Source organism: Balaenoptera musculus, chromosome 2 (assembly GCF_009873245.2).
Source record: "Balaenoptera musculus isolate JJ_BM4_2016_0621 chromosome 2, mBalMus1.pri.v3, whole genome shotgun sequence".
Lineage (NCBI taxonomy): Eukaryota > Metazoa > Chordata > Mammalia > Artiodactyla > Balaenopteridae > Balaenoptera > Balaenoptera musculus.
In genome coordinates, this window is record NC_045786.1 from 112,829,343 (window position 1) to 112,842,161 (window position 12,819).

At 41.4% G+C, this 12,819-nt stretch overlaps 2 protein-coding genes across 2 annotated transcripts in view; one reads left to right on the plus strand and one right to left on the minus strand.

Moving 5' to 3' along the window:
• Nucleotides 1-622: 622 nt before the first annotated feature.
• On the plus strand, nt 623-2,293 carry INSM2 (INSM transcriptional repressor 2). The gene has a single exon (XM_036845099.1). The coding sequence runs from the start codon at nt 623-625 to the stop codon at nt 2,291-2,293; it is 1,671 nt and encodes a 556-aa protein (XP_036700994.1).
• A 2,180-nt stretch (nt 2,294-4,473) lies between these two features.
• The window catches only part of RALGAPA1 (Ral GTPase activating protein catalytic subunit alpha 1), a 224,228-nt gene continuing 215,882 nt past the window's right edge, over nt 4,474-12,819 (minus strand). The window contains 1 exon segment of the mRNA XM_036842171.1: nt 4,474-5,851. The gene's annotated coding sequence lies outside the window, so the exon portion shown is untranslated.

The following is a 12,819-nucleotide window of genomic DNA, read 5'->3' on the forward strand; positions in this document are numbered from 1 at the left end:
CGGTGGATTTAGCCGCCCTGCCGCTCTGTCGCAGCTTCTCATCAGCTCGATACAAGCAGAGGACGTTAACCCGTTCCCCGGCTGACACCCAACCGATCGCCTCCCCGTCGCCCTTCCTCTCAGCTCCGCTACCGCAGAGCCGGGTCTTTTCCGTCAGACTCCCACCCGCGGGAGGCAGCAGGGTCCCGGGCCCGCAAGGAGGGCGCTGAGAGGTGGCCTCTCCGCCAGGCACCCCAGACGGCGCCTGGAGGCCGCTGAGGCAGGGAGTGCTGAGCTTCCTCACACTCTGCACCTTACCTTCTGGCGTCTTCGCCCGGTGGGCGGCAGGGAGGCGGCAGCTGCAGGCAGCAGCTAAGCCGGGCGCCGGGGCCCGCCCGCCGCCGCCCGCCTCAGGGCCCCCTGCGAGCCCAGCCCCGAGAAAGCCCCACCCCCCGCGCCCGCTCCCACTCCTGATTGGCTGGTCCGCCGAAGGCGACCCGGCGGTCCCCCGGCCCGCGTCTCAGCTATAAAGGCGGCGGACACATGCCTGCGGCGGCGAAGCTCGGGCAGCAGCGGCGCTCGCCCGCTCTCAGACCCCGCGGCACCCCCGTTACTCCTTGCCCCCGAGCGCTCCGACTCCACCATGCCTCGGGGCTTCCTGGTAAAGCGAACTAAACGGACAGGCGGCTCGTACCGAGTGCGCCTAGCAGAGCGGGTCTTCCCCCTGCTGGGGCCCCAGGGGGCGCCGCCCTTCCCCGAGGAGGCTTCCAGTGCCCCTCAGCCCGGTGCGGAGCGGGCGGGACCCCCAACTCCGGAGGAGGAAGCGGCCCGCGAACTGTCGGGGTCGTCCTGTCGGGCGGCTGGGGTGAGCCCAGGGGCGGGCGGGCGGGAAGGCGCGGAGTGGAGGGCGGATGGCCGGGAGGGTCCCGGGCCCAGCCCGAGCCCCACGAAGCCGACGGGCGCGGACCTGCGCCGGGCGTTCTTGGAGCGCTGCCTCAGCTCGCCGGTCTCCGCTGAGTCCTTCCCCGGGGGCACCGCCACCGTGGCCGCTTTCTCCTGCTCGGTGGCGCCAGCAGTAGCACCGACCTCGCGGGAGCAGTTCCTGCTGCCGCTCCGGGCACCGTTCCCGGACCCCGCGCTCCATCCGGACCCCGCGCCCCTCGCGGCCTCCCTGCACGGCCTGAAGCGGGCCACCGGCGGCGAGCGCTGCGCCAAGGCACCTCCGGCCTGCGCGTCTGGGCCCGCGGCCGCCGGGGTCAAGAAGCCAAAGGCCATGAGGAAGTTGAGCTTCGCCGATGAAGTCACCACGTCCCCTGTGCTGGGCCTGAAGATCAAGGAGGAGGAGCCCGGAGCGCCGTCCCGGGGCCTGGGGGGCAGCCGCACGCCGCTGGGGGAGTTCATCTGCCAGCTGTGCAAGGAGCAGTACGCGGACCCCTTCGCGCTGGCTCAGCACCGCTGCTCCCGCATCGTGCGCGTCGAGTACCGCTGTCCCGAGTGCGACAAGGTCTTCAGCTGCCCTGCGAACCTCGCCTCCCATCGCCGCTGGCACAAGCCGCGTCCCGCAGCGGCCAATGCCGCCACAGTCTCCTCAGCCGACGGGAAGCTGCCCCCTTCGTCGATCTCGTCCTCCCCGGATTCCGGGGCTGTTGCTGCACCTTTCCTGGCGGAGGGGAAGGAGAACAGCCGGGCAGAGAGAACTGCGGATCAGCACCCGCAGGCCGGGGACAGCTCCGGGGCGGAGCAGCACCGGGACAGCGCCCCATCACAAGGCCTCCAGGTGTTGTCCCGCCCCGAGCCTTCGCCGCCTCAGGTCCCTTATACGGCGGGGGTGTTGGGGCGCCGGGTGCCTGAGCCGGGCGGGGTCAGTGCTGCCGGGGGACCCGAGATCTTCGTGTGCCCATATTGCCACAAAAAGTTCCGTCGCCAAGCCTATCTGCGCAAGCACCTGGCCACTCACGAGGCGGGCTCGGCCCGCGCTCTTGCCCCGGGCTTTGGCTCCGAACGCGCCGCCCCACTCGCCTTCGCTTGCCCGCTGTGCGGGGCGCGCTTCCCGTCGGCGGACATCAGGGACAAGCACCGGCTGTGGCATGCGGTCCGCGAGGAGCTGCTCCTGCCCGCTCTGGCCGGGGCGCCCCCTGAAGCACCGGGCCCAGGAGGGGCGTCCGACGGGAGTGCTCAGCAAATTTTCTCGTGCAAGCACTGCCCGTCCACTTTTTTTAGCTCCCCGGGCCTGACCCGGCACATCAATAAGTGTCACCCCTCAGAAAGTCGGCAGGTACTGCTGCTGCAGATGCCACTGCGGCCGGGCTGTTGAGGGCGAAAGACGAAGAGGATCGTGAGGGTGGCCTTGGAGCAAACAGATCATGGGAATTTCTGTGGGGCTTTCTTCAACTTGCAAGGTTACCCTTTTTCCTTCCTTTATTTTCTCTCCTAAAACTCCCAGTAGTCAACGTGCCGCCAGGGGAGCGGGCAGCGAAATGTAAAATCCCTCTCTAGAGCAGGTATGTATATGGTATAAACGTTCTCGGTCAAGAATGATCAGCTTTATATCCTTCTCACTTTCCCCACGAAAATAGGATTCCCCCTGCTCCCACCAAACTCTGGAGACCCCAATGAATCCTATATGACTTGTAATTCCTATGGAAAGTCGCAGTGAATGCGTGCATGTCTCTATCTACAAAGGATTCTAGCTACCAAAAGTGGTAGTTTTTTTCTCTCTTCTTCCTCTTGTCATCGCAGGCGCCTGTGTAGTTTCTGTCTCAATAGGGTCAGATATCTTGCATTGTATATTCTGTGAATTAAAAGTTATGTGATTGGTGCCAAACTTACGTCGGGTGGGTGGGAAATACAAGACCTGTGTCTGTGGGCAGGAAATGTTAAGATGTTTGCGCGCTTTTGGGTGATATGAGAAATCTCCCTGTAAACTTTCCTTTTCTCAATTATTAAGTCCACTCTTAAGCTAGTGTTTGGAGGTGGGGAATAGCATCTCTTTACTGGAAGGAGTTGAGACACCCCCCAAATTCTCACCTCTAGCTCTCGTGTGCAGTATTCAGGAAGATACTTTAAATCTTTCTTTAAATAGCTTTTGGGGAACATAGAACTCATTTCCTGAAGTTTGACTGTTTTAGTAGGGTTTCATCCAAATTAACGCTTCTGTTGTAATCATAATGTGTATTATATATGACACTATGTTCAGCTTAAGGAAGATGTTAATACTTCTAATCCGCTATGGAAATGAATGGCAATTCATTCAATATTTTCTTTTCAGCTGCTACCTGGTTTTGAATTTTTTTGTATTACCATATTTAGCATACATTCTGTACCTATGCCCTAATAGCCAGTTTGGGACACTGGCTGAATATTGCTTGACAGATAGCCCATATTTGTAAGATGCTTACCACCAAATAAATGTACATAGCTGGTGCTTTGTTGTGTTCTGTGTTTGTCTTAAGAATCCCATTGAACACAGCCTATTTTCAAAAGCCACACTTCTTATCTCCCCAAAGCCAGTATCCTGCTTTATAATCTTAGTGACCCATTTAGACAGAAGAAATTATATTTTGTAAATGAATGTAATGGTGCAGAAATAAAATGGGAAACTTTCCTTATATAGTATATATACTATGAAGTATGGCTGCATAGACTGAGCTCCAAAAGGCAAAGAATATGTACTATTCTTTAAATATTAAAGATACTTTACCACTCAAAAATGTCAACAGAAAATATATTTTAAATATTTTCTTCTTTTTCAAAAAGCTAGTGAATAGTTTATCTGAACATGAATAAAATGTTAACTGTGCTAATCAACTTCCGTATTTTTAAGTTGGTATTTTCACTCCATTTTGTTACATATCACCAAACCATTAGCTGTTTATTTTTTTAAGAATGAAAGCACTATAGAAATGCGTAAATAGTTACTTTATCTTTTCTGCAATTCTTCACCTTGGTTGTGGGAAACTGTCTATATTGTTTAATCTTGTTCCCAGGGACTCTCTATCCATGTTTATCCTTTATATAAGCTTTCACGGGACTTTTTAAGTAAGTTTATTTTCTACATGGTTTCATAGGAATTTGTTTTTATTTATAAGGCAATCCAAAATTTAAGTGCACAGGAACTCTGAAAGCCTGCTATAGAAACTGTCTGTAAAAAGTTTTGTTCCTGAATGTATATTACCAAAAAAAAGTAAAATTTAACAGGTCAAAGAAGCATGAGGGTGAGATAAATTGATGCTTTAACCAAGTGCATTGGGGAAAGTTTCTGGTGAGCCCTTATGAAGGTGAAAATTTTCCTGTAGTTTTAATGACTGTGGCAGGATCTCTGAGAAATAAGGTGGGGTATATCCTGAGAAGGGAATTAAAATTCATTTTTCATGATGAGCTAAGATAACCTAGGTTTATGCTTTATATCTCTCCATTAATCATACAGCCCTGCTTAAGTCTGAAAAAATATAAAACAAAATACAAAAAGACAAATCAACACTCATGGACACGAAATGATAAGAATACTTTTATTGTATTATTAAATACCATCTTTTTTCCACTGTTACAAATTTGTAGATACTACATGAATGATGATACATAATTTATATTTTATAGTTTGCCAGTATGATGTATTTACACATGCAGTTAGTACCAATGTCAGTCATGCTACATTTCCTTAGGAGATGCCTGTTCAAAACAAAATGTGAGCAAAATGTGAGCAGCTTATCTACTGTAGGAAAATACTTCTGGAGGGTGGAATGTATACCAACCCGCACGTGCAAGTTCAGTATTAACAATATTAGATTAATTTAGACTCCTGGGTCATGTTCCCTTTTCTTTGACAATAATACACATAATTTAAGCCACACACTTACTTATGTCAGAAAAGTTTTCTCCTTCTTTTCTTTTTTCCTACCCGCCCCACCCCATTCCTCCCCTTTTTGGTACTTAAGAAAGAACACAGATATACCAGGATCCAGCAGCCAATAAGGGGCCACAATCTCAAAACAGAAATGGCATTTAAAACAGTGATACCATTTAAAAAGCAAAACATTAGAAAAATATTTGGAAGCTAAACATGAATCAAAGTTCAGCACAGTGATTTTTCTGGTTTTTAGATATGTCATGGCATCACCTGCACAGCCAAGAAATGAGACATTGCTTTGGGAAGAAAAAGTTAATGCTAAAATTATTTCAGCTGGAACTTGAGATACTAAAAGACCATTTATTTTAAGTGGTTTATTTTGATAACATAAATAATCCATACACATCCTGTGTATTAACAGATCTGCAACTATTGCTACAACTTTACAAATGCTTAAATTTAAAGATGTACATTTATTTAAAAAATTATATATTTACTGAGCCATGAAGTTGTAATGGGGCACGATAAATAAAATAATGAGACTATCTGTCCAATTATATTTCGTCTCAAAGTTAATTACGAAATTAAAAGTCAAAACTACTTAGACATAATTATCTAGGGAAGGTAAAGGGTGTAGAATAAAACTCCCCACCCCGCCGCCCCCCATACGGCAGCTTGGAGTGTGGGGGGAAAACCAACCGAATAAACAACCCAAATCTAAAATACTAAGTTACAAGTTATTTAAATCCAGTGTTTTCTAAAATAAATGTTCAGGAAGGAACATGCATGTTGTTATGGCAAACACCAAGCCTGAAAGGGTTAACGCTATGTTCATGCTAAGGTGGCTACTGCTGAACACTGCTGGGCTGCTGTCTCCTTAGGATTTATTGGCTGAGCCAGAGGAACGACGCAGCTTCATGGACATGCGGCTTTTGCTAGTTCGAGGAGACATTGGTGAGGCCAGGTCAGCCCCGTCTACCTGCGTTGCTGTGGGAGTTTCACTGGGTAGAATCTCTGGGTAGGAGCCTGTGGGAAACAGCAAGAGCATTAGTGCAAGTCATCCAGCCACTCATCCTGTAAGAAATAACTTTTCTGCTACAGATCTGCAGCATGGATCCCAACCCTTAGTGAGGTCTTTTGAGAGGAAAGAGCAAGCCCCAAACTTGCTTGTTACGACAGTGATCTGGTGGCTCATGTCATCATATTAGCAAGAAAGCACCAATCATTATTTCCAGAGCCAGAACCAACCAGAGAGCTCCCCAGAAAAAGCAATGGGAAGCAAAATCTTTGGGACAGAAAGGACAGGGATCCAAAGCACCATTAGCATGCACGTTAAGGGCTTAAGAAGCAGGTGAGAAGGACCAATTCCTATCTCTAGGGTACAGGTTATAACCAAGAAAAGGGCCTTCATTGCTCAAACTTGAAAACAAAACAGCACCAAACGTTTCCAAAGAGGAACTTAGCAGTATGAGACCATTATACGTGCTAGGTAGTTAAATATGCTTTTAAGAAGGAGCCAGATAAATTCCCTGAAGAAGGAGGAGGACAAGAGCTCTCATCTGAAAGTCAGTCAAAAAAGACAAACCGATCTCTCCAAGTGTCTCAACTTAGAATTGACAAGCAACGCTTTTGTTTTCTTAAACTTTCGCAGTTACACTCTCCAGTCATAGCAAGTAGATAACCAGTAGAATTAGTAAGATATAAAAATTTGAAAGAAACAAGTTGAAATTGGAAAATTCTTCATATCATTTATTTACAAAGTAGTTCTTCACCTTTGTACTTTATTTCTGAGTTATGATTCTCTAATTCACAGCAATACTACAGAACTTTGCACACTGTAGGCTCTCAAATATTTCATGAATAAGAAATTACATTAAAAATTAAAAACCGTTCAAAAAAACAAAAAGTCTGAAAATAGAATAACAAAATTTTTAAAATTCTGTATATTTTGAGGCATTTTAATCCAGATTTCCTTGGTCTTATATACATAAAAATTATCTTTACGAGTGTCACAAACAAAGACATGTCACACAGGTTGCAGGCTTAAACTTACACAGCTCCTAACTCTGTAGGGAAACTTTTGGCATATTTGTTAGCCAGTGTAGCACCACACTGACACTTTGAGCTTGGGAATACTTATACAACTATTTCCATATAATGAAACATTTGGCTTAAACTGAAGTTATGAATATTTATAAGGAAACATAAAACTGTTCAATAAGGGGTACAGATCCTACTGAGATGTCTTAGGAAATTAAGAATGTATCTCTGTAGAACACTTAAAAGTTTTTAAGGCCAAATATTATACTTAAGAACAAACATATATTGTCAAGGAAAAAACATTTTATCACTAATCCTAATCCAGGTAAATTGCCCTCCTTTTCAAAGTAACTTCTCCAACATTCTCTTTTCTAATTGAAATGAGGTTGACCTTCAAAATACAAGAAGGACATATATTTCTGTCCACCTTTACTCTTCCTGAAGATCTGAGTTGGTTCATACTGGGCCCATACTGGAAAACCTAGAGGAGAATATGAATCCACGGACCTTTTTAGGGAAGCACTGCAGATGGATGGCAGAAGGAAGGTGAAGAGCAGTAGCTCATGCTTTGCTGGTAATGCATACTATTCCCGGCCAATCATGAGAGGCCTTCCCATGGCTGTTTACCTTGAGATGGCCAATGTTTTCTAGTGGAGGTTTTGGGAGGAAGAGAACTATCACTGCATTTCTTTCTTTGTTGTGAATGAAGAAATGGAGTAGCGAGCAGAAGTGAGAAAACAAAAGAGAAGATGGATAACAGATATGAGCGACAAAGTGCAGAATTTTACAGGTGTTAACAGAGGAGCAGAGAAGACAGTAATCAGGTTTTTATTATGAAATACGATTGGGCATGCAATGCATTAGGGTGATGAGGTTTCACAATGGACAAATGCTTTGTAAATTCAAATGTTATACTTACCCACTAACAAAACAAGTTCAAACAGGAGAAAAGAAAAGAAAAAAAAGTCTATGAGAGATTCTTTAAACATCTACCTTTTAAAGTGTTCACTGTACTGGTGGCATCACTCAGTCATAAAATCTCTAGGGCTGTACTGTCCAACATGGTAGCCACAGCCACATCACAGTTAATTAAATTAAAATTAAATATTATAATAAATGCAAAAAATTTATAAACAAATGCAAAAAATAAAATTAAATAAAAATTAAAAATTTGGCTCCTTGGTGCACTAGCCACATTTAAATTGTTTAGCAGTCACATGTGGTTAGTGGCAACCATACTGGACAGTGCAGATATAGAACATTTCCATCATCATAGAAAGTTTTATTACAGAACACTGCTTTAGAGTACGCCAAATTCAAAGAATATTTTCCTCAAAAACAGCAATTCCTCTATGTCTCCCTTACTGCCTTCAAGGTGAAACCCCCTTTCAGTCAACTGAGTCAAATCAGGCGTTTTAGTGTGTGTGGTATACAGCACCGCCTCATGTTTCAGCAAATGATGTTTGTGATAAATACTCAGCATACCCAACCTCTATGAATAATTTATGGTGGATAGATCTCAATTTTAGATTTAAAGAATAATGTGATACTTACACTTCATTTCACATCCTATTCTGCCTAAGTATTGATTTATATCACCTGAGTCATAAAGAATACTGATTTATTTATTTCTGTTGACAATATATCCTCTCAAGTATAAAGTTTAAAAAGTATGGGCTCCTATGTTTTACATACAGTATCTATTAATAACATTTTTACAGTACTCACACAGACTGTTGTCTGTATCTTGATGGAATAATAAATTGATTCATATATTGTACATTGATTACAATGAGCTATTATTACAAATAACATGATGAATATGACTTTGAGGATCTATAAAGATTGTAAAAGGGAACTCAATGCATTGTTATTTATTGTGGCTTTGATTATACTGGTTGCTGACAAGTATGACCACTTTAAAACTGCTGAAGTTACTGGACCTACTAAATATAGCCTTTAAAAATATGGTGACTTTGAAAGCAATTCTAATTAACATTGAACTAAGAGGCAGCATCATCTTAGAAAGAGCATGGGTTAGACAGACCCATGACAAGTTTGTCGTGTTACTAGATGCTGGATATTGGGCAAACTAACCTGAGACAGTTTTCTTATTTGTAAAACAGAGACAATACTAGTTATTTTGCAAAGTTGTGGGGAATGAATGCCTACATATGCAAAGATCCTGGCACATAGCAGGTATACAGTAAGTGTAGCTATATAATAAAACTACAATAAGAGCAAACATTAATAGACTTTAGATCAAAAAAGATGAGGATTAGAAAAGAAGGGATAGAAACTAGAAATATTTTTGAAGAAAATGACCACTTACAAAACATCAATTGTTAAAATGCGGAGAACACAACGTAACTGTTTAGTTTGGGGGAAAATAAAGAATATCCACTTTTATATTAATATTCCTATAAAACATAACCTTACATTAAAGGACAGATTACCCAAATAATCTTACTGCTTTAATATTGTTAAAGGAGTTGATAAGTGGTTAAGATTAGTGTGGATGCACCACTGAATGTCATAAAGTAACACATAATTTAAAATAAGATAGTACAGAAACACAGGCAAACATGAGGTTTCAAGATATTCAAGAACTACCATTATTGCAGACTTAGAACATATCAGTCTAAGCTTGTCATATTTTATCTCCTTACAAATGGGAAAACTGGGTTTAGGATAGATTAATTCATTTGAGTTCATGCAGATAAGAAATAGCAGAGCTAGAATTTAAATCCAGATCAGTCTGATTCCAAAGCCCATAGTTCTCCCACGGCAACCTTAAAACAATACTAAAAATAAATAAATAATAAAAAATGATTTTTCAATGGGTGGAAAAGTAGAGCCTTCAAAATAAAAATTTTTAACAATTTCTAATTTGCAAATATGACAGGTTACTGGGCAATTTCTCTCCTCTCTCAATATCAAGAAGGGACTGAAAATATTTAGACTAAAGGAGTAATTATAATACTTCGAGTACTCTGATGTCAGACTCTGACTTTACCAGGTGACTGTTGGTAAGGTTTTTTGTTTTTGTCTCATAGAATTGCCATGAAAATTCAGTGAGAGAATGCATGTATAGTACTTAGCACACTGCCTGGCACTCAGTAATCGCTCAATTATTATTTTCATTACACAAATTTTACATCTGAATGAATGCTCTATATGAAAACTGAGCCTAGTAATTATTGTTATAAAAGGTTAATGGACTTTATTTAAGATTAATATTATTTGCTTCTTGGTCAACAACATACAAGCCAAATTTCTAAGTTTAAAATACTGAAAAGAGAACACATTTGGCTGCTTATAATTTCAGGCTAACCTAGTGATAAATAAATATGACTATTTATTTTTAAAAACATTTGATTTTAAAAACACAGTAAACAAACTTATAGCTTATATGTTGAAGGAAACATTTTCTACTGGCACTTACAAATAATATTTAGGATATATATAAAATAACTATCTTCTGAAGAGCTACAATCTTTTCTTCCAGATCATTTCAAAGCCTGGGAAAAGGAGAAAAGTTTAATGGCTAAATTTTGATGATTCATTCCATTCAAAGATTCAAAGAGATGGGCCTGACAATCATAATACTATCTCATCTACATGTGGCATACAGATTTTGTGAATTAACAGCAAAACTGAGGTTAGAATTAAGGAAGATTAGACAGTACTCTAGGTCTTCAAAATCACTCTGTTAGATTATCTCTTATTTTGATGGCATAGAAATATTTGAATCTTATTACTAATTTTTAGAAGATTTACTTAGGAACCTATACGTTTTCTAAAGGTAATTATACAAAGTGGTATGTATGTATACGTATATTTATGTATGTATACAGAGGACCCTTGAATGTAGGGGCTAGGGGCGCCAACCCTCTATATAATGTGCCTATAACTTATAGTCAGCCCTCCATACATGCAGTTCCTCCCTATAGGTGGTTCTGGTTCCTCTGTATCTATGGTTCCGCATCCACGGATTCAACCAATCTCAAATTGTGTAGTACTGTAATGTATACTGTTGAAAAAAAAATGCATGTTTAAGTAGACCTGTGCAGTTCAAACCCATGTTGTTCAAGGGTCACCTGTACATGTATATGCATATGTGTGTATACATATGTATATGTATATACATGTGCATATATAGAGGGAGTCAAATACCAATCAATCACCCCTTTAATTTTTAAAGTATTGATACTAAAATCTCTAACTTAATTTGTAGAGGGAACAAATCCAAAGAGAGGTGCGTACTAGCTCAACTAATAGAGTATTAGCGGTAATTCTAGATATGCTACATAATAGGCATTGAAAAATACTTATGGCTGATGATAGTAAAAAGACATAATACTGGAAAAAAACTGGGTGTATTTTATATATATATATATATTTTTTTTGTTGTTGTTGTTGTTGCTATACATACATTTTCTCTGTTGCGGGCAGCACACACATTTGTGCTGGTCCTGAAGGCTCACTGCGCTGTTCAGGGTGTCACCACCCCTTACTGTTGGCCGCTCTTAAGTGTGGTGTGCATAGACCAGGCTTCCTCCTCAACAGCTGTCTTTTCCCTTTTTCCAGAATTGCTGTGTCTGGCTCTGCACATTCCTTTTCCTCCTCTTCCCCCTTTTTTTTTTTAAATTAATTTTTATTGGAGTATAGTTGCTTTACAATGTTGTGTACGTTTCTACTGTACAGCAAAATGCATCAGCTATGCATGTACATATATCCCCCCTATTTTTTGGATTTCCTTCCCATTTAGGTCACCACAGTGCATTAAGTAGAGTTCCCTGTGCTGTACAGTATACGTTCTCATTAGTTATCTATTTTATACATAGCATCAATAGTTTATATATGTCAATCCCAATCTCCCAATTCCTCCCACCCCGCCCCTTTCCCCCTTGGTATCCACACATTTGTTCTATGTGTGTATTTTTAATAAGAAAGATAACTTAATATTTACTGTGCACTTGTAGTAAAACAGGATCCTGTTTCTTCTTGTTGGCATTCTAGATTTTTGTTTTATTTAAAAAAAAAAAGATTTGGAGGGGGAGGAAAAAAAACAACTTGATTTGAAAAGACAATGTGACATTAGGGAAAAATATCTAGATTTTGTACTGCCAATATAATCTGGCCAAGAAGAGGAGTAATTTCATTTTAAAGTTTAGAGTCGGAGGAGTGGTGTTCATGAATGTTAAAAAAGAAGGTCACAGTAAAACTTTTGATATTTTCCACACACCTGCCTGACAAAGATAAAGGGATTGTTTTTCCTGTAATTTTTTTTTTAAATAAAGGACATGAAAAATCTAATAATGTTTTAATGTAGTTATGGAAGATCAACAAAGTGTGACATCACGATATCTCCCTCAGTGACCTTAGGGATAAAAATAATTTCCCTTAAGTATCAGTCTACTGCCACAGACAGAGTCCATTTTGAGAAAATACAGTTATGAAATTTATGGATCAACTATGATATACCAAAAATGTTTTTCGTATCTATTTAAATACTAAAAATTATCTAGAAAAATCCCCATTGGAGTTCAATGTCATCACAGTTGATACATTACTGTTAACCAGGAAGTAGGTTTTAAATAAGCTTGAGCCAAGTTAAGTTTTAAGCCAAACTTAAAACAGTATTTTTCCGCTACTCCACTGAATAGTATTATGTTATAGGTTTGGTTAGAAAGAATAGATTATATCCGTTATATGATTATTGTACTGGTATTCCTTTAAAATGTAATTTCAATTTATTGCATTAGTATTGATTAGTATTAGTTTATATGGATGGGGTATGCATGGGATATCTAAAGTTGATTCTCAATTGCGGTTGATTCTCGATTACAAGTTAAAAGGAAATGGGGGAAGAACAAAGGGTGTTTTGTTTGACACTTTGTCTTACCTTCAGATAAACAGAACTGATATTTAATGATCTAAATCTCAATGGG

What these genes read in the sequence shown, in the direction of transcription:
- INSM2 (XM_036845099.1), top strand. Translation starts at nt 623, where the DNA reads ATGCCTCGGGGCTTCCTGGTAAAGCGAACTAAACGGACAGGCGGCTCG.